General features: G+C 45.6%; 1 protein-coding gene across 2 annotated transcripts in view; it reads left to right on the top strand.

Annotated features, from left to right (window-relative positions):
* The first annotated feature begins 794 nt into the window (after positions 1-794).
* Positions 795-26,204, top strand: part of LOC121698858 (activin receptor type-2A) — a 67,511-nt gene continuing 42,101 nt past the window's right edge. The window contains exons 1-2 of one of the 2 annotated variants that reach the window (XM_042081319.1): positions 795-895; positions 2,083-2,207. In XM_042081319.1, coding sequence (XP_041937253.1) covers positions 2,153-2,207 — 55 coding nt within the window. In that variant the 5' untranslated portion in view covers positions 795-895; positions 2,083-2,152. The remainder of the gene's footprint in view (positions 896-2,082; positions 2,208-26,204) is intronic. The other variant, XM_042081320.1, reaches the window with a different exon arrangement.

A 26,204-nucleotide genomic window follows, 5' to 3' on the forward strand; every position in this document is an offset into this window, starting at 1 on the left:
TTGAAATATAGGCTATTCTGTGGTTTGCTGTTTAAGCTGCATTAGTTTGAAAGGCTCTAAATTCAGCCATGCACCGACATACATCATCCGCAGAGTAAAATAGCAAGCTCACAAGAAGAAGCTTGTTGGTGGTTGGGGTGTCTAGTCACTTTGGCATAATTGTATCTGTGTATTTGCTGTCCCTCAAAATGGATCTTGTTCAGTATATCATTGTGCATTATGATTATATTATTATTATTATTACTCACCGATATGTGGGTGTCTGCAGTTGTCTTTCTTACATTTGGTTCACATTTTCAGGTGATTAGTTTAGAGATTTTGAGGTTGATGTCTCCTTCTGAAGTCGTCTGAAGGTTATAACATAATTATGTACATAGGTTTATGTTTTGGACTTGGAGCAGCATGCTTACAACCTGGTACTAACCTAGGCTTTACCACATAACAGGCGTAGTATTTCACTCGAAGGATAACTCCCTGCTGCACACATAGAAGTTATATCCATTTCTATTTTTTCATTACATTAAATACTCCTTTGTCATTACTAATGCATGACCAGCACACAATCGGTCAATCACTTTTGGGTACCCAGGTGCGCATGTGGGTACCCAAATTAAACGCGCAGGATTTCTGACATGGGATTGGGAATACTCGCAGTCGTCTGTATGATTTCCCTCTCTTTCGATTTGACGTGATGTAGTGTCACTCAATTTTATCAACGTGAATGGGAGGGACGGAGAGGAGGAGCAATAGGGGGAAAAAACAAAAACAATCCGTGCTTGACGCCATCTTGAATCCAGGCAATGCGTTGAATGAGGAGGATACTGTTGGAAACAAGTGTTGTTGCCATTGCTGTTCAAGGAGACTCGCGACAGGACAGCAGCAAGTTGGCAGCGAGGTGCTGTTGAACGTCTAAACGAATCTGTACTAGCCGTCAGCTGTTTTTTGAGGCCATTGTCGCTGTCCTTTCTGTCCCGCCTTAGAGTAACATTAACGTCAAATTAGGAAAAGACTGTTTCGGACGTGATAACCGGACCGAGACCTGCCAAGCTGGATGGGTAACGACAGCTAGCTCCCTGGCTAACTACCTTCCGTTAGTCTGCTATAACTATCACTACGTCGAGTCAGACAGTGCTCCTGTCAGAAAGGCAAATTCAGCTGTCAGGAGAGAAACGCTCTGGAATTCATAATAGGGGATCATTCAGCTATCCTCTGATTTGCTCGGACCGTTCTGTACGCATTGCTTTCAGGTCCACTTAATGTTGCACATTTTGCACAGTTATAAGTGAAAGGCTTTAACGAAATGGACTGAAGCGGAACGAATGAATTATTTGAGATAAGTATTTAGTTAACCAGTTAACCACATTGTGGTCTATGCGTTGTCATATCCTCATTCATTGGGAAACGAGTTATGGAGCTGCCTGTCAAGATAAAGAAGTTCAATATGCATGTGGGAACCTCGGACTGAGTGACTCGTGTTTGACGTTCTTCAGTCATCGTATTTTTCCAACTGGGAATAACTGCTCATCTGACCTTTTGAAATTAATTGGACTACTGGACTACAGTTTGTTACGCAGGACAGAAGCAAAATACAGAACGATCTTACTGTTTTATTCCCACATCACTAGCAATGGTTTGGACCCAGGTAAACGGACGGACATGCAGTCGTCGGTTCGCTCGTAGCTAGCGTGCGTCTACGCGCAATAGAAGGCTGCAGTAAAGCGGACAGTAGCATCGTTGTATAAGGATATGTAATTGAAAAGGCCTATGCAATACCAACATATACCTTCATTGCTGATAATCTCTCTTTGGATACCGACAAGAGCTTGTACTTTTCACTGTATTTCTTTTTCACGATAGCCACGGTCCGCAGTGACATGGTTGTCCCATACAGTACTGTAAACATTGTATCGTCGAGAGGGCCTGTTTCGATACCATCTACAATTTGGCACGCGCCTTATGGCCATTATTAGGCAATATTGGCCTTGGTCTAAATAACAGATCACTAGAGGAGCTGGGTATTTCAACATTTTTTGAAATACTAATCTATGTACAGCGACGCCGACTGAAAATATTTTTCTTCAGAGCAAGGACAGGAGGATCAACCTGACGTGACTGTAAGGATTTTATCTGAGGGGTCGACCGGGGAGCAAAAATGGGAGCAGCTACGAAATTGGCATTTGCCGTTTTTCTCATCTCCTGTTCCTCAGGTGGGTGGAAATATGTAAATAAACTCATCGATCTTGCTTCAGAGAAGCGGGCTTTTGTAGGCTATTTGCTGTCAAGTATAGAGCATGAATTGCTTACAGCTGAGCCAGGCATACCCCCACCCCATCACCATCGCCCACATCTAGCTATTAAGCTCATATTCACAGTGCCCATGATGGAGGCGATCGAAGATTGGTTGTTGGACTAAGCGGATTGTCTGGCGTTTATCCAAATGAGCTGGTCACACCGCTAACCCAATATGTAATAGCAAGCTTCGCGTGCCACGGGTGGTTTCTCCGCTTTAATTTGGAAAATCTAGCCATTATGTTCTTTGAGTGTTGGCCGCCTTAAGTAACATCGCGAGGTAATCCTCAGTGCCGAGGGCAGCTCACTGTAAATGAACTCTCTGAGGTCGTTCAGGCGATGGCTCTGGATTACACAATTGAAGTTCTGTAATTATTTGAACGTGGAACGTAACAATAATTTACATATTTTAATGTAAAACACTTATCTGACACCAGTAGAGCGGAGAGATAGCCTAACATTAATTTACACGAGGATTCCACTATTAGCTTGCTACCCTGCGGGCACTAGAGAATCCGATTATGTGATTGAAAGGAATTTGGTATTTAAAGTGCATCTCAGTGAGGAAATTGTATGCATGCACAGTGGGCACTGTATTGACATGTTCGCATATTGCATCATTGAGCTGTAGCCACTGCTGGTGACGCTCCAAACCGACCTCGTTACTAAATAGCTGTTGAGTTGACCATGCGTAATTAAGCCTCGGAAAGCTGCGGTGGTACAGTTTAACAGGCCACACGTATGCGGCTCATTTTATTGCACGGTTACAGTGGTCCATGTTCATAATGGTTGCATAAACACGTGTACCGCGCGCTTGTCCTCGGAGCGAGGGTGATGGGGTCTGGTGTTGTCACCCTTAAATGGCAAGCTTACTCAAATGGAACTGTTTCAGCTACTACAGAATACTATTCTAAGCGATTAACATTGAATGTCACATAGCATTTAATGGACTCCAGTAAAGTCCAGTTTGTGACTCAGTTTGTGAAAAGAATGTTTGTGACATTCTTTTGGCCTTTACATTCTGTTCATCTCTTTCCTCCCATGGCGATTGATGGGATAATAGGAAACTGCTGTATTGGAAGAGAATTTGTTTTGGTTACTGTATGTGTGTATATCGAAGAAGCGCTTATCATTCTCTCTTCAGTATTCGCTGGTATAAACAAGACTGGATCCGAGACAGGCTGGTTGGTTGTTTTAAGACACACAGGAGCTGCCTGGGCCTCCGCTTCCAGTGCACACGCAGTAAATGTGTCTCTCCGTGCTAAAGCCATGTCACAAACTCACACACACACACACACACACACACACACACACACAGTTCTGGAGTTGGGCGTGCGCCCAGAGCAAGGTTATTTACACTGTCTCTTATCAGATGGCGTTCAGGCAAAGATTAGCAGTGTTGCATCAAAGGTGGTGGTGGGGGGGGGCTGGGGGCAAGGATGCGTAGTGATACTGTATATTAATACTTACACAGTTTTTATTGCCTTTTTTGTCATCATTTAGTGTGTGTCTTATCTGGCAGTGCCTCATAAAGGCATGTGATATCACATTCACAACTCAACCTGCCAGTAGGGTTGGTAGTAGCTCCTAAAACTTCCTGTACTTGCAACGATTGGGGGGGGGGTGAGGACTAAGAGGGCGGATATAGTTTGCAATGATATATGTCAAGCTGCAGGGGGAAGTGAGATTTGAAAAATGTTTGCACATCCAGTCCTGCCAGGTGCTCAGAGCAGAAGACAAATACATCAGGAAAACAAATCTCAGTGTCTGATGATGAAGAGCTTTGTGATCCAAAATGTGACCTTTGAAGTTTTCCTGTATTAGGTGATCATTTTTCACAGTGGGATAACATTTTACTGGGATGTACTGCACTTCTTGTTTACAACAAACATGATGACTAGGCCCTACTTGCATTATTATAACACAGCATTGGTTATTATTAATTAGTTAACTATACATTTCTCAAGAATATGTGTACATCTTTGCCCAATTTAATTTTGTTAACAGTCTGCATTGGGCTCCATGTTGTGGAACCATTGGCCAAAGCAGTGACCAGCACTAACCCCCCCCCCCCCCCCCCAACCTTCGTCATTCACCCCAATCTTTTACTATTCCAAATGGCCTAGCACCAGTGGCTCTACTCCAGTGGCCAATGGTGGCGCATACACACACCCAGCAGGTGGTGAGGCTGTTGCGGTCCAAAGGTCCGTGTTCAGGAGTGGTCGGTAGGACAACTCTCCTGCCTAGTCATCATTCGAGCGGAAGAGGCTTACTGAACCGTGTAAAATGGCACGAGTTTGTGCTGTTATGTAAGGCCTCTGACTTTATTTTTGTTTTGCTCGTTGTGGTTCAGGCTGGTGACGTGAGACATTGTGTGTTGTCTAATAACAACAACACTGTTTTTTTTTTTTTAGAAAAAAGAAGAATGTATTTTTACTCATAGTTGTCTCACCATCTTAAACAGTGAGATTTTAGACAATACGCTTTACTTCTTGTGATTGGACTCTCAGATCTGTAAAACGGATTCAGAAAGCCTAGGCCTATATGTTGTTAGCATGCTGAGTGGTGGGCGTCTGCATGGTGTGGCATGGTGCCTTTCTGCTGACTTGGCCCAAAGCAGACGAGACGAGACAGATCTGGAAATAATGCAGTGTCCTCACTTTAGAAAGCAAGCTGCTTCGATAATCCCCATAGCGCCAGTCAATCGCTCACTTTTCTGGAAAGAAAGAAAAAAGATGGCTGTAGGTACAGGAATTAGCTTTACAAGGAGGAGGCAGAAAAAAAAGATTATATATATATATTTATATATATATATTTATATATATATATATAGGTGTGTAGAGCCTGGCCAACACAAGAATGAGTGGAGAGTAAAGAATTACCCTTACCCAGGCATGCTATTTGTCCAGGTTACTGCAAGGGAGATTGAGATTATACAGCATCGCCATTCGAATGCGCATTGGCCTTGAGTCATAGTTCTGTAGGCAGTGTTGCCAGATTGGGCGGGTGCCCGCCCAATTGGGCTTCTTTTGACTTCGTCGGGCGGGGGAAAATAAGCTTTAGGCGGGCAAATAAAAATTTTAGTTGAATGGATCTCTATGACAATCACTCAACCCAATCTGGCAACACTGTCTGTAGGCTCTGTGAGTCAGACAGGCTAGAAAAAGTTGTGCTCGCCAGCCACAATACTTGTACATTTTGTATGCTACCTCATGAAGTTGCAGGCTTCGATAAGCTACATTTCATTCTCTTACTACTGAGCAGCGGCACAACATGGATATTCTTTCTGATGCTAACATGGCTGAAAGCGTTATTTAGTAAGTAGGCCTACAGTTACTTAATCTGAGTCTGATATAGAAATGAGATTAGCAGGCCCATTTACTGCACGCTAGGTGGTCCTGACCAGCTCTCGTCGTGGCCAATCAGATTGCAACTGCCCCCTCTTGCATTGTGTTCGGTAGCCAGCTGGCAAACATATGCGAGGGCTTGGGGCAGGTAGGGATAAAACAGTGAAGAGCACCAGCCACCAGTACACAGCCACGGCAGCCTGCTGGGTTGTTAGCGGGCCCTTTTGAGTGTAGAAGAGCGCAGGCTTAGTGCCCGGGTCTTCACAGACTAGACTATGGCTATAGTGTGCTTCCATTCTCAGTTTGCTCTGCTCCGTGGGAAAACACTCTGTTGCTCAGTAATCACATCATTTCCTCAACTGGAAACAGTAGTGATTTTGTGTGGGTAGTGATTTTGTGTGTGTGTGTGTGTGTGTGTGTGTGTCTGTGCGTGAGAGAGTGGTTGAGGGTATGTGGGTATGTGTCTGTCTCTCATACAAACACACACACACTATACACACACACACACACACACACACACACACACACACACACACACACACACACACACAAACAGTCTTTCACGCACCCAGAGTGTTTGTGCACGCATGTGTGTATTAGCTGTATTGTTGTGGCTGAAATAGGTTAATCATTTTGATGAGGTGGAATTGGCACTCAGGAGCAGAGAGGGGAAGGTCCCTCATCACCAGCCAATTACCAGTTTAGCATGTCTTAATTATGCTAACGAGACTGCTCACTCTTGCACCGTTTACCACTCCGTGCACCCTGTGTTTTAGGAGACGCAATGCCCTCCTTGCATCACCCCAGAACACCACAGGAGTCCTCCAGGGGAAGAAAACCAATCGCATCCCCAGGAGGAAGCCTTAGAGCAGCGTCTCTCAGTCCTATTCCTCATTATCATCTTCCCCTGCTCTGAGTGTGTGAATGAATGTGTCAGTGTCCCTCTGGTAGAGCTGAATACACCTGGTTCAGCTCACTGACAGCATTTGGATGTACTTTGATTTCAACCAGATATGCTAGGAGGAGCAGGCAGCAGATTGAGTACTTAGACAATAAACTTTTGAAAGGAGTAAAGTATATCATCTTCTCACTCCATTATCATCTTTTTCTCCAAAAAAAAAGCATGCACTGGGCAACATCCACTGCCTTGTAGAGTGCCAATTTGATTGACACAAGGGGCAGTGTTACACGTGTTCCACAGCAACAACACTGGGCTGCCCGCAGAAACAACAACCAACAATGCCGAAACACCTCTGAATAACGACATATCCTACACGACATACCACATTGGGCTCCAGAACGTACGTAAATAGCGATGCCATCTTGGTGGGGGCAACACTCACTGGAGGCCAACGGAGGAGCATTTGACTCTGACTGGAAATCAGACAGGTGTCTCTGATTGCCGGCAAGTGTTGGCCATAGACAGTAGGTGTTGCCCCCAGCAATATGGCAGCTGCGTTTACGATACCACCTAATAGAACTCGACGGTCAATGCGGTATCTAGCTTTCTAATATCTATGAGCAGTTACACAAGCAGGGGCCTCGGCCTGAACAGAGCAGAGCTCTTTTCACATATAGAGCTCCTGCTGGCCAAGGCCACCGTTGGAAACCCTGGAGAACTTGGCTGGAGAAGGCGTTTCTCATCTCAAGAGAAATAGTTCATACCTCCCACGATGACTCAGAGGAAGCGACACCTCAGTGTAACAATGTGCTCCCACCTCTGTGTCCGCCCTCACACGGCCCATTCCACCTCTTCCCAAAGGCTAAGGGAAGTGGGCCAAAGGTGCACGCGCTGCCTTGATCCTCTTTAAGTCAAGCTAAGAGGTTAGCCAGACACATGCCGAGGTTAGCGTCTCCACAGACCACTTTAATCCAGCCCCAATCCATCCAGCTCAATTTCCAGCCCCTGCGGTGAAGCCCTAGCCCAGGGAAATGAACCCTCCACAGCCCTTCCCTCTACTCCTCTCCTCCCTGCTCCTCTCTACTCCTCCTCTCCACTCCTTTCCTCTCTGCTCCTCTCCTCTTCACTTTTCTCCTCTCTGCTCCTCTTCTTTTCTCTCAGCATTGATGCTGTGTTTTGGGGTTGTTGTGATTTTGGTCATTCAGGCTATGCAACTGGTCCGAGGTTAGGGTGTAGGAGAGGAGTGCATCCGTGTGTGTGTGAATGTGTGTGTGTGTACGTACATTCCGGGAGTCCCTTTTTGGAAACCCTGGAGCTCTGGTGTCATTTTTAGTGAACTCATCCCTGCCTTATCAGCTTAGCTGCGGGAAGACCAATTAGTTATTCTGAAGTGCCAGAAGTGATTCTGTGTGAATGGCTTTGTGAGACTGCCCATGCTGTTGCATGACCTGATTCGGATACTGCGCACGTGTTGATGGTGGTCAGTTAAACTCCCATGAAGCATTCTATAGAAACGGCAACTGGAACTTTAGTGAAGAGCAATGAGAGCTGTTTGAAAGCCCCAGGACACACACACACACACACACAGAAACATGTACACAATCATTTATCTCTCTTTCTTTGTATCTCTCTCTCTCTCTCTCACACACACACACACACACACTCACACACACAGGAATTTCCATAAATATGCCGAAGAATGCACCACACTAGATTGTTTTTGTCTGCTTATTCAGTCCCTCTTTCTCCATTATGAAGGCTATTAGGCCTAGCTGTCCTTTTAGGAGTCTCTTTCTGAGTCTCCCAAGAGCCCAGAGGAGCCAAAGCTCAAACATTCTTCTGTGATGTCATCACACGGGGCCAGGAACTCACACAAACTCACACATGCACACATAGAAACAGGCCAGAGGCACACACACCGGGAGACAGACACACACTCACACACACACATACACACGTGGAGAGGTAAACACACAGTAAGACATACTCACACACTTACACACACACACGCATACATACATACATACACACCACACACACACACACACATACACACACACACACACACATACATACACACACATACACAGGAAGGCGCACACACATGCTAACTCACACAGTGGCACACACATTCAAATATGCACGTATACACACACCGAAACACACTCACACAGAGGAAGTCACACACAGGGAGGCAGACACACACACACTTACAAATATGGACATATACATAGACACACACACACACATTCCTAAGCAGTTCCTGTAATGTTGCACCCTGTTGAGAACATAGTTCCTGGGAGCACGTGATTGAAGAGGACAGATGTGGAGCACTTCTTTTGTTTTTCTTCCCTCTCTCTCTCTCTCTCTCTCTCTCTCTCTCTCTCTCACCCCCCTCCATCTGTTTTTCCTCTGTCTATCTATCTTACTCCTAGCCCTGGCTCCAGCCTGTCCAGCGGCAGTGTGCTGTGAGACCACGCTTTCCCTTATGGGAAAGTCCGAGTTTGAGACAGAGTAAATGAGAGGGGAATAATGTGCGAGTGTGTGTGTGTGTGTGTGTGCGTGTGTGTGTGAGAGAGAGGGACTGGGTGAATGTGTGAGAGAGAGAGAGGGAGTGAATGACTGAGAGATAGAGAGGGATTTTTAGTAGACAATGGTTTTATTATCAGGACAGGCAGCTAGGGGCCGTACCCATGCCATGGCCTTTTCACGCTCTGTGGGAAAAGAGCGGGAAGCGTGGCGAGCTAAGAGGAGAGAGAGAGAGAAACGAGGGAGCGAGGAAAAGAGAGAGAGGAAAGGAGAGAGGGGAGGAAGGTGGAGAGGGAGGAGTGCTCTCAGCCTGCTGTAGTAGCAGGGATTTTCTCACGAGCACAGGCAAGCTGAGAGTGGAGGAGAGGAGATGGTAGAGAGGAGAGAGGGGGAAACGAGGGAGGAAGAAAGAAAGAGAGGAGCGGAGTGCTCTCTCCACTTGGTGTGTTAGCAGGGTTTCTCACGGTTGCAGCGGGCCTCTGTTGGTCAGTGTGAGCAGCGGGCACCAGTGGTGCCACTCTGACGCCGCGTGGCAGCTGTGCCCAGCCGGTGCCAGGGAGAGTGGGCGAGGAGCAGGAAGGATCATGGGGCAGAGGAGGTCATGGGAGACGGTGCTGTGGAGACCCTGGGGATAAGGGCTAAGAGCCGTGAATGTGCCAGAAGCCAAAAATTCTCACAGTAACATTGACTGACACCATACCTCACAACTATCAACTGACTGGTTGGTATCAACTATCAACTGTGCGGTCAGTGTCACATTTCTGACCATGAAACATTTTTCTACAGTGATGCACATTTTTTGTTACTAATTACTAAGTAATAAGTTACTAATATTGACCTGAAATAAGCATCAATAAAATAAAAAAAGAAGTACTTCAGGGCTTAAGAAAGGAGTCTTCAACACTGAAAAGTAAGTGGTCTGATTTAGGAATTTGCAATAAAACTGTTGGGTTCTTGTAGGAGAACTTTGGGGTTCTTGGCAGAACAAGGCAGAATTGTCTCTGTTGCTCAGCTGGAGAAGGGCGCAACAATAATGTCATGATGATCAGTCTAAGTTATTGTGAGTACACATGAAAATAACAATGCAACCCTGCCTGTACCTCAAATGACACAGACGCATCTACTGGATGACTCTAAATAAATAAAAGGTGAATGCAGTGTTTTTGTAGTGATTGTATAGCTAGAACGAACAGATACCATCTGAGCTGTTAACATGTCAGTAACATGCTGTGGAAATGTGTGTGTGTGTGTGTATGTGAGAGAGAGAGAGACCGTGTGTGTGTGTGTAAGAGAGAGAGAGTGAGTGAGCGTGTGCGTGCACTAACATGCCTATGCACTGGGAGAGAGGTGCCAAGATGAGCCATTACACTGAATCTTGTCATGCACTACAGACGGCAGAAGATTCCAATCCAGTTTGCTTTGACCAGATATCACAACTGCTTAGCTCAACAAGTGCTAAAGTATAGTGGATCCTTCAGCAGTGTTCTCTGTGGTTGACAGTGGCCCAGTCTCTCTCATAATCCATTGAGACGATGATCAATCAGTCCATCTATTCATCCATCTATCCATCCATGCTGATAATATTCTTCCGTTCCAGAACGGAGTGTTCCTGCTAAAAACACTTGGAGCTGTTCTCGGTTTCAAAAGAAGAGCCTTCTATCTCTCACAGGGTGCTTGACTCTCATCAGCTGCTCAGCTCGTTATTCCAGAAAGTCGTTTTAGAGAGTGAAGAGAGAAAAAAATATAGCTTTTGGATAGAAAAAAAATCAGCTCCTTTAATTTGCTCTGGAAGGGCCTATTGTAGAACGCTAAAGCTGAGATCCCATTGCATGTGTCCTGGATTTTAAGCAATGTGCTTTATCGACTCCAGTACCCCCCAATCACCACCACCACACACACACACACACACATGCTTCCCCACTCCCTCAAATTCTTTCCCCACTCCTCCACTTCAGCTGAAGGGCCTCCCCCCTAAACAGCACAATAAAATGTGAATTAGGTTATTACTCGGGGTAATCCAAACGCTTTTAAACACAATGCCTTGGTTTAATGGGCCTCTTCAGCCTTACAGACAAAACTCAAGAGGATAGGAGTGCCTCTCCATTCGTGGCGCTGAATGAATGACCGATGCTGCTACAGACTTGGTGCCAGTAGCCATGCAGGGCACATGAAGCGTAGTGTACCACAAGCAGTCCAGTTCAGCCAAAGATTATATACAGTCTATGAGTTCAGCTGTAAATGAGAGCTGTAAACGGCCACTTACCTGCAGACTACTGACTGGTTCAGTGGTCAGGAGACACACCAGACCATCTCTCCTGAACGAGGATTTTGTGTGTGTCTTGGTGTGAATTAGAAATTGTAGGAGCATAATGGTGTGTGATACAGCACTCTAGTTTAATCTATCAAGGTTTTTGCTATGAATATATGGTAGTTTCAGTAGTTTAGTGCATGACTGTATATGACCATGGTGGTCTTTTTCTGTGCAGGTAGCATGCTCAGCCTTGTTAGAGTAGTCTCTCAGTGTTATATTGATCTTTCTGCTGTCAGTGCAGTTTTCCTGGGTTCTTATAATAACTTTTTTGGGGGCAGGTTGGCCTAGTTACTTGTTTTTGTCTCACTGGGTCTGCTGTGAGGCTTCGGAGGCTTCTGGGCGCTTGTTCCTCCTCTTCTCTCTGCTCACACACACTGAGCCAGGTCTCCCACTGGACGCGCCATGCAGGAGCCCAAAACTGGCCAGCTAATGAAAGACTCGAATGACACAGTCCCCCCTCACCTCCCGTCACCTGCCTGTGTCGGCCACCCTCCAAACACTGGCCCGTGGGAGCAAAGCCAGTCGGTGCCACATCGGATATTCGGACATTCCGACCTCTGATAGAGGAAAAATGACTTGAACGCAAAGTCAGGTCATTTGTGTTTTGCTCTCTGGCTGGGGCACCTGCACCGTACGCCGGCCAGGTTCGATTCCCGCCCCGTGGTCCTTTCCGGATCCCACCCCGACTCTCTCCCACTCACTCCCTGTCATTCTCCACTATCCTATCTGATCTAAGACATAAAAAGCCCAAAAAGAAATATATATATATATATATATATATATAAAAGTTCTGGGTGCCCTGTTTGCTGCTCCACAATTGACATAGCACCACAGGATGTTACTGTATGGCATTCACTTATTGTTACAGTCTCCTATTGTTGGTGAGTTGATCTTTTTATTTTGATTTTAATCCTGGTTCCAGTTTTGTTTAGTTGTGTTTTTGTTTTGTGGTACAATAACAGTGAACCGTTCCAAAAGGAGCAGTTGAGCTTATTCCAGAGGGAGTGGAGCTGAGGCCAGGGGCAGAAAACAAAGAAGATGTGGCAGATTGCCACAGAAATGCATGTCCCTAAGAAAATTCCAATACAGTTCCGAAAACAGCACTTCAGTGCGTTCTGGATAATCACCCTCATTACTTTTCTTCTTCATCTTCTTCTTCTGCTTCTGCTTCTTCTTCTCTGCCTCTTCCAGCTCCTCCTCTTCCTCCTCCGTCTTCTTCCTCTTTGCATTAGTGCAAATCTCACTGTCGCGCACCATAGACTTCAATAGATTTCAGTCCCTTTAGTCTCCACGAGCCCCCACAGCAAGTGGGTCTAAGTGTGATTAATGCATCCTGCAGATGTTGTTTTATATGCTTCAGGGGCTTCCTGAAAACAGACTGCCGTCTAGACAGGCTGGCTACATGGCTCTCACACTCTCTCTCACACACACACACTCACTCTCTCTTTCTTTTTGTGCCTCTCTATGTCTCTCTTACTTATCTCTCTCCCACTTTACCCTCTGACTTGGCCTCTCTCCCTCTCTTTTATCATTCTCTCTTATACTTTGATCCTTGATTAAAAGTTGATGTTGCCTATTTATCAGCTTCTTGTTTTCCTAACGCTCCCAGGGTTCACTTTTCTCTCACACATTTAATTTTTTTTTTGGCTTGTTTTTCATCTTCCTCCTTGTTTTTTTCCCTCATCCTCTCGTAAGGGTTTGGTCATACTTTGTGGCTGACGTCATTGCCACTTTTGTCATTTTTATAACACCCCCCCCCCCCCCCCCCCCCCATGTCTGTACCTCACCCCTGGTCCCGCAGCAGTGTTGAGAGACATGTCTGGGATGAAGCCTATCGCCGTGTTGTTTGAGGCGGGAATGGAATGTGTGGAGCGCAGCGAGGTGGCACTGGCAGTGCTTTTAAATCCCTCACAGAAAGCCAGCCCCCCATGCAACACACACAAACACAAACACACACACACACACACACATACACATCCTCACTAATGTTGGGTAGTTAAAGTGCTCAGTGTTCTAATGGACGCCATGAGGTTACATATGTGGGTCACAGGGTCAAGAGTTCAGCTCTCAGTGCGCCAGCCGTGTACCACTCTCTCCCTCACCAGTGTGTGTGTGTGTGTGTATGTGTGTGTGTGTGTGTGTGTGTGTGTGTGTGTGTGTGTGTGTGTGCGTGTGCGGGGCGCTAGACCACGAAGCCCATGTCACGGCTGGCTCCTGTCTGGTTGGAGTGGGGTCTTGTTATAGTGACCTACATTAGCGTAGGCTCTGTGGAATACCACCTGAGACACCTCTTCTTGCTCAGGGTCGCCCCAAGAGCTGCTGCCGAAAAGCTGATGTTAAAGGTTCAGTCCTTGAATCTTTCTGGGGAAAGCTTGATGACATTAGAGGTCAACTACCAATCAAATAAGGAGCAACCAATCTACAACCAATTACATAAGGAGCTGCTGCTTAAGTGCTGCTGCTGCCTAAGAGCTGGTGTTAAAGGGGTTGTCCTTCAGTCTTTCTGGAGAAATGCTGACATTAGAGCTCTACAACCAATCAAATTCAAGGAGGGTTCATGCAAGGTTGTTGATGGGCTGAAAGAGTGTATTGATCAATCCAAGTGAGTTACATAGATCCTGAGGAGAAATGTACTGAATATGACTGAAAAAGTACAGGAATATGATTGAGGACTTGAAGGACCCATTTTAGAGACTGAGTCAGTGTGAGTGTGCGTACACGTGTGTGTGTGTGTGTGTGTGTGAGACGTTCCTGTGCCATTCACCCCTGCAGTGAACTGGGTCTGTGGTAGTGGTGAAGATTAACAACAGCCATAATAGCACTCCAAGCTTCTTTTTTACGAGGTTTCTCTTCACTTTGGAGAGGATTTGCTAGAGACTGTCAAGTCTGGCGTCTGTGTTGTGTGTGTATGTGTGTGTGTGTGTGTGTGTGTGTTAATCCAGTGGCCCCGTCAAGCACTGACTAGTAAGGTTGGCACTCAGTGTGTTTTTCGGCTCTTTTGCAGTTCTTTTGTACTACAGCTCTGCCACTCACTCCACTCCGAATGTTGTTTTTTCATTCCTGCCGTCCTTAGCTGCCCCACGAAAGGCTGGCTCTTTCTGCTTCTGGGCAGCCTGATCGTTCAGAGTACACACTACGGCAAATTAGTCCCATTTCTCTACACTTTGCCCTACCACTACATTTGTGCAGATCCAATGAGCAGTGGCCCTTCAGGAGGGAGTCAAAATGGGTTTTGAGGTTAAAATCTTCACCTAGGAAGACCTAGGAAACGCTTATTGTCTTACATCTTAATTTGTCGATTAGATCAAAGACAGATTAATCTATTGACAGTAGCGTATGTTTTCTTTAGTAAACTGAAGAAAACACTTTATTGCTGGTCGTCATATAGTGTACTGTTAAGAGCAACACACACTGCTCCCCATCAAACTCAAGTTCTCAATTCAATTAGCCTTTGTAACGCACAATAACGAATGCACAGGCTAGTGCAATCTCGAGTTGCAAAGCAAAAGTATCTCTTTTTTTCAACATTTCACACGTTCGCTATTTCAGTGCCTACGATCTGAAATTACACCCCTACACTGATACAGATAAGCGTGGAGAAGGCATTCAATCTTAGCCTAACGTCACTGCACGCATTCGCAAATCATAATTTACACTAAGTTCTATTGACATCATTAATAGGGATTTTTATGATGTGTTATAACAAACTCCATAAGAAACGGGACACCATACCATTAACATGGGTATGCACAAAATGGAGGGGTAGGCTGAAGTGGTAGGGAGAAGGGGTAGTATTGGGATTCACCATAGTCACCAACCCTCCCCCCCACCACTGGTACCATACCATCACTAGCACCATTTCCATCAGTGAAATGGACTTCACTTTTCAAAACAGGTTACAATCTCTCTCCTTTTCTGTGTTTTTTTCTCACAGAGTTTGCACTGCTCTTCTCAACCTCTAAAGCTGATGAGACATGGGGCATCTTATTAAGCAATGTTGCTGGGCAGTTTTCCTCATTACTGTGGTTCTGGCACGTTCCCATTGATATTGAACAACAATTTATTTTCTGGAGAACTTTATTCATCAGCAAGCAAATCATCATGATCATCCAATCAGAATAAATGGAACTGGTTACGTGGCTGTCCAGTAACATTGCTCAAAAAGTTCATCACATTAAGAGAGTAACCATAGCATTTCTAACTTAACCCAGACTACATTCTAGGTTGTTCTTTGACCAAAGTTGTCCTTTAAAGGAGAATTCCGGTGTGATATTGACCTAAAGTGTATTGAAACATGATACCAAGTGTGAACGTATGTCTCATAGCCCATCTCTTGTCCCCTGTACTCCAAAATCTGGCGCTAGTTAGCCGATGCTACCAACAGCTTTTTCAATAGTGGTGCTTCGGCATCGGGCTAGCCATGCAAATAAATCACTGTTTTACACTCAAAAATAATTCAGTGGAAATGCATGGATTCCAGTTTCTTCCAGTAGCAGCAACTGGAATCCATGCATTTCCACTGAATTATTTTTGGAATCTGATCCCTTATCATACCTGTTCATTCTTACTCGTTGCTCGACTTATCGTGACTAAATTCAAGATGGCTGCAAACGCTAAACTTCGTCAAGGTACTGTCTGTATAAATTGTCTTGTAAGTAAACTACCAGTGCTTTTTCAAAGTTCTCAATGTCTCATTTTAAATGTCAGGGCCCTCGGAAGTCTACCAATGAAGTGTGGAGATACGTATGAGCCTCGTAAATGGGTGTAAAACAGTGATTTATTTGCATGGCTAGCCCGATGCCGAAGCACCACTATTGAAAAAGCTGTTGGTAGCATCGGCTAACTAGCGCCAGATTTTGGAGTGCAGGGGACAAGCCGAGATGGGCTATGAGACATACGTTCACACTCGGTATCATGTTTCAATACACTTTAGGTCAATATCACACCGGAATTCTCCTTTAAGACAAAACGAGAGCAGCATTGCAAAATACAATACAGAAACATAATCGTAATCTCATTGTTTTCATAACTGTTGGAAATCTATTTAGTGTAACTGTACAAATTTATCTCAGCTCTCGGACCCACACCATGTTCACCCCATCCCAGGCCATCCCAGTTCGGGCTGGATCTGCTGGCTTGGCCCTCGACTCTGTGGGCCCCTCTGTGTCCAGAGCAGCTGGACGCGGCCGGTTTAATTGGCCTGGAGTCGGGCCGGGCTGTGGGACATTCCAGTGTGGATTAACAGGATGAGATCCGGGCCTCCGCTGCTGATGTGGCCGCGGCCTCGTTGGAGGGTTTGTTGTTAGCTCCCGCTTTAGGATTGGAGTGGAGACAAAGAGAGAGAGAGAGAGAGAGAGAGAGAGAAAGGGAGGGAGAGAGAGATAGAGTAAGAATAAAGAGAAAGAAATGAGAGAAAAAGAGAGACAGGATAGGAAGAGACGTGGGAGAGGAGAGAGAGGAATACAGTGATTAGTAGAGTGAGAGATGGAGAGACTGAGAGAGAGAGAGAAAGAGAGAGAGAGAAAGAAACGGACAGACGGAGAGCCAGAAAGGGGGGCTTTATGCGTTCTGCTTGTTTGCCTCCAACATTGCTCGGGGCCAGGCCCTCTGCTATCTGATGAACGCAAAAGTAATTTTCCAGAAACTTCTGTACCTGACAGAAAATAAAAAGCAGTTTGTGCAGGAGCTCTCTGGCCTGCCAAGAGCATCATAAGCAAAGACACTGGGGCTCTATAAGCGCTGGGTGGGCTGCATGTTAAAGCAACTCACCTCACCTCAACTCAACTCCTCCCTCACTAGTGAATCTGAAAGGGCTTGTCAGGTCAGGTGTAGTTTTTATATCCCCTCCAATATCTTTTGCTTTATGTCCTTGCAAGAGGTTTGTAGCCTTTTAGAAGTAAAAATAGAGAGGTCTGCAAATGGCATTGGTGCCAAGAGACGGAGTATGCCAATTCCTCTGTCCTGTGACACGCACCGGCGGCCGTGCCAAGTGCAAGTGGAGCTGGGCACCAACTCTGCACCAAGAGTGTCACCGGTCCGTGAGCGTGCCGCATTGAGTTGCACAATCGGCTCCACCTGGGAGGCCAGAGTGCACAATCCCTGATTAGAGCTCCTGTCGATCTGCTTTGATGCTTTATTTGATGCTCGCTGCATGATCAGGGCTGCCTGGACTGGATGGGGAGCCAATCGCCAACCGCCATCCCATAATAACTCATGAACTGCGTTTGTCTTCTGCCTCTCTGCTGGACTGCTCAGAAAGGACAGCTAATGCACATATCAGCTTAATAAGAAGCATTGTTTTTTGTATTGGTGTGCGCTCAAGTGGTTTTGTTTGTGTCTCTGAAAGTGTTAGAGTGTGTGTGTGTGTGTGTGTGTGTGTATGATTGAGAGCAAGAGAGCGAGTGAATAATGTGTGTGTGTGTGTGTGTGTGTGTGTGTGTGGGATTGAGAGCGGACTGGGGAGCGTTCCAGGGCCAGTGGTGCGTCACAGCTTGGGCTCTGTTTTGAGAACGGGCTCCTGGAAGCTTAACAGCACTTATGTGTTCTTGACTCGCTGCCCTCAGTATCGATGTAACATTGAGTGCCCAGCTTTCCCTAGCAGCCACGCCAACCTCGCTCTCACTCTCTCTCTCTCTCTCTCACTCTCTCTCTCTCTCTCTCACTCTCTCTCTTTCTCTCCATCTGCATTCTTTCTCAGGCAACTCCACCAGAGCCCCCCCCCACCCCTGTCTGTATCTCATCATCTTCACAAGTGTATAATAACTTTGTTTTCCATTCATAATGTCCAACATAGGCCCTGCGTATGAGTGATTTTGTATCATTATTCTAACCCTAATCTTAATTTCTGACCATAATCCCTTAATCTTAATTTCATACCATATTCCCATTATAAAGTTACTCAAGCAGCAGTGTGCTGTTCTTTTCCTTTTAGTTTTAGGGGAAAATGTTGTTCATCGTAATGTTGTGATGGATTACAAAGACTATGTAAAATAGTTTTACAGGAGGTACTGCAAAAGTCAGAAGGTGTTGCGAGCTGTGCAACTTGCTCAAATACTATTGGAAAAGTAGCCTCAGTATTTGTCTCTCTTTCTCTCTCTCTCTCTCTCTCTCTCTCTCTCTCTCTCTTTCATTTCTCTTCTCACTCTCTTGCGTCAACTTTCTTTGTCAGTATGAGTCACCTTCTCACACCAGATCAGTTACTTGTTCTTCACAGGTTGCTATCACATACTTCTTCCTCTTCTATATTATCTCTCCATTTCTCCTCTCTCTCTCCCTCTCTCTCTCTTCCTCTGCAAAGCATTCACACCTAGCATCACATCCTTTAATCACACACACACACTCCAGAGCATATTTGTACCTTGGCCCACAAACTATCTCCCCATCATCCCTTGCTTCACAAAGATGTATCTTGAAGAGATTTGATCTCTTCAAGGAAAATATTGAAATGAAAGGCGCAGTCCAGCGATTGCGCAGGAAGTCGCATTTGTTTGTGTTTATGTTTATATCTAAATTTATCAGAAGACGTGTTTGTCCAAAACAACGTAGAATATATTTTACATTACATTACATTACATTTAGCAGACACTTCTTGACCGAAGTGACTTACATATGTCAGCTATATTACAAGGGATCACATTGTCCCCGGAGCAACTTGGGGTTAAGTGCCTTGCTCAAGGGCACAACGGTGGAAGCCGGGAATTGAACCGACAACTTTCAGGCTACTGCACGCTAGCCCAGCTCCTTAACCACTACACTACCACCGCCCCATTTTAACCAAGGACCAAGTGAAACACGCCAGAGAGGTAGCTCATCTCTACCTTCAGTATTCCCAGAGAAACTCCAGGCAGGGTTTCATTTTTTGTTTTTGGGGACAAGCTGCCCCCACTTTGTTTGTTTCCAGTTTCCGGCCCCTTAGCTGCCTACAGAGACCGGGCTTTTTTACAGTGGATCGGTCGTGAGGAGATGATTGCTGAATGTGCCAAACAATTTTATGGGCTTGAAATCGTGTATGATCGCTGACTGTACCTTTAATTATATCCAGCCAATATGAACCTAGATCTACAACACAAGCTGAAGTTAATTATATCTATGTATGTACTTAGACCTATATTACCACAACTTGAATTACTGACATACTGAGGCATGAAGTATATAGGCCTACTTTCCTGAGTGTATAAGTTTCCATGGCACAGGCTTCCTGCTAACTGCCTCCAACTCCCCTGTCCTATCCCAGGGTTCCCTGCTGCATTAAGTAATTAATGAATCAATTAATTAACAAATCAATTAATTAGATGTGCTTAAACATACATGGCCACAGTTGAAAATCCTGGTACAGTCAGATATACTGAGGCATACAGCATACAACACGTTCCTGAGTGTTTACATACGTTTGCATCATAGACTGTATAAAATAGGATTGCGTGCGGCTGGCGGCTGCACCGACGTGGCACAAGACTCCAGCTCCTCCGTCCTCCTCTCCGGTGCCCACGATCCCCTGCTGCGTTAAGTAACCTGAGCGGGCGCTCAGTTAGTGACGGTCGCCCAGCGCCCGGCACGCTCACAGGCTCTGTCTGGACCAAAAGCTGCCGTAGCAGCATCGGAGGCTAATTAGGATGTCTTGAGCGGATTGACAGCTGTCGTTTATTTTTATAAGTAATGCCCCAAAATTGTGCCCTGACCTCCCTCCGTGCTCAATTACCTTTCCTCTGAACCTAAGTACAGGGCAGAAGTAGAGGAGGAGGAATGAATTGCACTGCACATCACTTTGCTGGCAAAAAGCCTGATGATATAGCAGGTCCTTAGCGAAGGGGAATCAGTTCAGAGTTCACTGAAGTGAAGTCTGTAAGACGGCAATAGGAGGCTGTCAGCAAATATGCCGTCGTGACCGACTAAGATATGTCCTGTTTACATTACCCTGCAGGCTCCTTAGAGTCGAGTTGTTGAGTTGTTTTAAAAGAGGAGATTGACTGTAACTGGATCCTTGTCGTCACCTTTCAGCCATCTCATCAGTCGAACATTTAGCGCTTTATTTTAACTGCTTAGAAAAACACCTGTCATAACAAGAGGTAATTGGAGCAGCAAGAAAAACACAAGTCAGTGTCAAGCATCTCAGTACTAACAATTAGCGCAATGCAGAGGAGCCATGCTTGTTTTTTTTCACAAAATGTTCCAGAAAAATGGGTTCTGTTTGCATGTGCATGCGTCACTTACTGTGTTTGTGAAACGTGTCATGCAATAACGTCTGACTTCTAATGAAGCTAGCCAAGGTTTCACGGTTTCTTTGGATGACACAAATGGAGAACTTTATACTTTGCTTCTGCTAAGTAGACACACACACACACACACACACACACACACACACACACACACACACACACACACACACACACATATACACACACACACACACACACACACACAGACACACACTCGCGGAAGATGGAGGTGGGATGAGAAATGGAAACATTTATCCCTGTTTGGCCCTCGCCTCCATAGCAGGTGGCCGTGACCTCTTCTTGTTTGTGATGGGAGAGCCCAAAGGCTCAGGCAACTATTCCTCCTGAAGTAAGTGCAGGCTGTGGACTAAAGCCTGATAGATTAAACATAGATGAATGATAAAAACAATCATCTGCCTGGCATGGTCATGGCCATCCGTTACATGCTAATCTTTCCAGTTCCCCAAAAAACACCTGCACCATGTAACTATTATCCCACTGATGATAGTGCTAACACAACTTCACTGCGCAATGGGTTCGGTTGGTTGGGGAAAGAGGGGGGGGGGGGGGTGCAGGTAGATTGTAAGATGATTAACTGCAAAGGTTGTAGGAGCTATACACCATTCCGACTAGGAGGAGGAGAAAGAAATGGCACCCACTTTATTCATGGAGGTGTGAGGGGGGGGGGGGTGGCAATGAAATATTCAACAGCCGACTTTGAAACTGCCGCACCTGTCATGTCTGAATGCTCCCACCAGACATTCCGTCTCGCAGAGGCGCGTGGACGTCCTCCGAGAATGAACAAATGATGAAGGGAGGGAGGGGGTGGGGATAGAAAGAAAGAAGCAAAGGAGAGTTACGAGTGCCCGTAACTTTGGCCTGTCTCTCGGCTGAGTTATGGATTCCTCTCTGCTGCCAGGGGAAAGAGCTGAGATGAGGCCAGCGGCACCCAAGGGGAGGAGGAGGAGGAGAAGGAGGAAGAGGAGGAGGGAGGAGGATGAGGAGGATTGAGGAGGATGAGGAGGAAAAGCTGCAGAAAATAAGGAGAAGACAAGGAAAATTGAGGAATGAGAAGAACCTTAAGCAGCTGTGTATTCCAACCGAGCTGCATATTGTGTTGTGTGTGTGTGTGTGTGGGGGGGGGGGGTGGGGGGGGTACACTATTGAATCCGTCCCCTGCGAAAGGAGCCAGTGCTCTGCTAAGCTCAGCCAAATGAGTCACAACTGGCAATTTTTCAAAACGACTTCCCCTTCACTTAATCTCCACTGGCCCCCTTTATGCACCACACACCACATACGCACACACACACACATACATACACACAAACTCCTCACACCACACATATCCACAGTCAACACACACACACGCAACACACACACACACACACACACATATACACAGTCAACACACACACACACACACACACACGCAACACACACACACACACACACACATACACAGTCAACACACACACATACACGTGCACACACACACGGCTCACCGCCACCCCGACTGTTGGCTCCTGTAGCCTCAACAGCACGCAGTGCGTAACTAGCCAAATTAAAAGCACAATGGAGGTTTGCCGGCCGGGGCCAGATCCCCGCTGGCTCCCCCAGCCCTCGCTGCCTCTCTCCCTGAGACCCAGACTAACTAATCAGACGGAGGCGAAGCTCAGCGTCCCATTTTCCCCCTTTTTGCACTGGACCTTCGCGTCGGATGCCCTCCCACGCCCGGAGCAGAAAAGCCTACGTCTGAAGCACAGCAGCCAGAGTGTAGCTCTTTTCTGTCATTGCTCTGTCAGAGCTCTGTTGTTCGCAGCTTTTGATTGTGGGCTGTGGTCGAACCCGTGGTGGTAGAAAGGTCTGCTAAACCTAAATAGCCCACATGAAACACAGCGGTTTGTCTGTTGGCTGGGGAGTGTGTGTGTGTGTGGCTGTAGACAAAGCCAGCAGCACCCAGAGAGAGCTGCCCACTTCTATGTGGTTAGTCTATCTAGGAGCAGCTGCAGGGCTTGATGGAGTGCTCTGCCACAGTTTCGTTGCGAGAGCGACTGCCACAAATCAACTGCCCATATGTTGGGGAACCACAAGGCCAATAGTTTTGCATGAGGTTTTATCGGTTGAGGCTTCAGGACAGATGTTTGCAGCATATTGTATGGTAGTGTTCCATGTGAGAGAATGAACTCAAAGCAGGAGGCCTCTCTGGCTGCTAGCAGGCTTGTGCAAAATTCTAGAATTGAATTGAAACTGGCCCTTAAATTCCAATTCAATTCTTGAATTTCACTTGCATTTCATTTGAGGTAGCAAACAGGAAGCAGAATTGCAATTCGAATTGTGCACAACCCTGGCTGCTAGGCCTAGTTTGTTATGTTTAATCAACGTGAGCCATTTCTCCTCTCGGAGAAATCAACGTGAGCCATTTCTCCTCTCGGCGCTGCATTTTGCATGCAGTAATTAGTAAAACACTTGACTACTTGTTGCTTTAGTTGGCCTTTGTTGGGCATAAGAGGCGTAAGTAGCCAAGAATGTCATATACTGAACACGTTATTTGCGCTGACAAAGTGAAGAAATATTACACTAATTTTACAGGTATTATACAGAAGAGTAGTGTTGAAGGTTTTCCAGATGCCAAGAAAATGCTGAATGTAACTTTATCCAAAAGCACTGTCATGCTCTTTTAAAGAATCCCTTTGTGTGTGTGTGTGTGTGTGTGTGTGTGTGTGTGTGTGTGTGTGTGTGTGTGTGTGTGTGTGTGCCGTGCAACTTAACCCTGAGCTCTGAAGCAGATTGTGTGTTTCCCTCATCATGCTCGTGTGGTAGAGCACGACTCCCCCTCAGGCAGTGCAGAAACAAATTCCTACAGATTCCCTCCTAATCCAGATAATGGCAACTTGTGTCTCCAAGCACACACACACAGACACGCGCACAGATACCAGACACACACACACATACACACACACACACATACACACAGTGTTAAGCTCCACCCCTAGTATCATTAATTAGCCCATTAAAACCCCCATTAATATCAATAATAATAATAATAATAAAAATAATAGACATATTATTAGACAAAACTGCATCTGAGGCTGTTCCTGTAGGTCGACTGGGTCCACCACCAAGGTAGAGTACAAGAGTACACTCTTTGACGGTTATGGATGTCTGCACTGTACATTTCTTTGGATAAAAGTGTAAGATAGTAAACAAATAGATGAAAATGCAGTGGTTGGTGTTCGGGTGGTGGTAGTTGTGGTGGTGGGGGAGGCGGGGTTGTGACTGTAAATGATTAGATGTAAATGTCCTAGCAGTGGCTGACAGGTGGGGTTGTGACTGTATACGCCACTCTTGTAAAGTGTGCTTTGCGTAGCCGCACTCACCCGCCTAGGGCCGACCAGAACACTTCATTAGCTAAAACCATAATAAACATGTCATCCCCTCCGGCAGCTACCAGGCAGGAAGCTTAGCTCAGGGCTGATGCTTCCAAAGATAAACGCGTGTGAGTGTGTCTCTCTATATAGACTACTTATGTCTGTATGTGTGTGTGTGTGTGTGTGTGTGTGTGTGTGTGTGTGTGTGTCTGTGTGAATGTGTAGTGTGTGTGTGTGTGTGTGTGTGTGTCTATCTGTCTGTCTGTCTATCTATTGGTGTATACCAACAGTTTTTGTGTGTGTATGTGAGAGGGAGAGAGATTGTGTGTGCACTGTGCGTGTCCTGTAAACCTAAGCACTTCAGTGTTATGCCATAGTGTGATCAGTGACGTACTGCGGCCCGTGACTGATGGTATGGTCCTCTAGGAGCAGGAGCCCATGGCCAGACTGACTGGAGACTGGTGTAATTGCCCCCGACCCTGTGTCTCCACTCCGACTCATGCAGGGAGGGGGTCGTTTGCTGGCTAATACTCAGTTTACCTTCCTAAAAACCCATTGTGCCTCCTCCTTCTCCCACCCCCACCCCCTCTCTCTGATGAGCCGATAGCCCAGATTTACTAAGTGTTACGGAATGCCATGGTGGAGTATTTATCCCTTTTTCGGCCTCTCTTTCTCTCTCTCTCTCTCTCTCTCTGTCTCGCAGTCTTTTGCTGGGCAGAGCACAATTGTCTGAGTCATGCTGTAAGAATCGACTCTTGATTAAATCTCAATTATTTAAATGAGTCTGCAAATGCATCATGCTCTCCTAATAATGAAATTAGTTCATATTTTAATTTAGTCTGAATTCCACTCCGGTTCGAGCCGCCACCATGCTGCGATTGTAATTCTATTAAACTGTTTTCCCCCAGTTAAACCCTGTTTTTCTTTTCTTTAAGAATCCCTTAAGTTTCTGTCGTTTTATTTAGTTATTTATTTTTTGCTGTTGCAGATGACAACAGATTGCACAGACGAGTGTTATCTAACATCTCCTAAGCGGTGCTTAGCTCTGTGTAGTTGGGACACCAGAAATAGATAGGCAGGTTGGTCGGGTTCGTCATTGTGAGGTTTTCCTTTTTGTTGTTTGTGTGTGGCGTTTTAAGAGTGGTGGTTACTAGGTTTGTTTTTGTTCGCTTAAATACCTCAGCTCCCAGTGTTGCTTTGGCTAACCACACACACAAAAGAAACAACCTTATTGAGCCACCAGCCATGAAAACATTACCATGACCCAGAGCCACGATTTTGTTGTCTATGTTACAATTTACGTTTTTTTTTTCTTTAAATCTTCTATTCCTTTTCTTCCTTTTCTTTGTGTATGTGGCATTGATGGATTAAAAGCATTCCAATGGGCTGCCGTTTCTTTTTTTGTTTGTTTAAAACCGCAGGATTTAAATCGGCCATTTCTATAACGGACGCTTTCCCTTTCATTTATTGTGTCCTTGTCGGGAAAGGAGTGTTTTATCCCCCCACTGTTATGAGTGCTGATGGTGGCCAACAAGTGGTTGATCATCCCTATAATTTTCAGCCTTTATCTTTTCTCCCCCGCTGAGTGGAAACTGTCGGAGGCGGTTCTATTTTTGGCCGTGCACCAATGAAAGAAAAAAGAAAAACATCCCAAATACTCTCCTTTTTTCAGGGTGCACAGGCTATTTCTAAAAGCCTCTATTAAGTGGTACTATTTCTCTAACAGGTGAAGTGAAGTCTTTCTCGCTGCCTCATTTTCCTCAGCTTGATGTCTCTTTCGCTGGCAAAGTCTGATGTACTCTCGGCTGACATCTTGCCAGTTGGGAAGGTAGGACAGGCTGAGGCTGTTTGTTGGCATTGGCCGATATATTTTTTATTCCACGGTTCCCAGAACATGAAGGTCACATTAGGGAGGGATTTGGTGTGTGTGTGTATGTGTGTGTGTGTGTGAGTGGTGATACAGCTGAGTCCGGAGGTCGTTGGCGGAGATAACGATCATCTGACCATATGATCATCTTTACACTCAAACTAAACAGCCTATATGTTAATATGTTTTGCAGTGATATCTTTTTATAGTGATATCCTATATGTATGTTTTGTAGTGGTATCCTATATTTATGTTTTGAAGTGATATTTGTAGTGATACCCTATTTGAAAGCAACTTATATTGCTACATTGCACAAGAGGAACTATACATAATAGATATACATATACATAAACGATTAATTACTTAATTAATTGATT

This window comes from Alosa sapidissima, chromosome 23, assembly GCF_018492685.1.
Source record: "Alosa sapidissima isolate fAloSap1 chromosome 23, fAloSap1.pri, whole genome shotgun sequence".
Classification (NCBI taxonomy): domain Eukaryota; kingdom Metazoa; phylum Chordata; class Actinopteri; order Clupeiformes; family Clupeidae; genus Alosa; species Alosa sapidissima.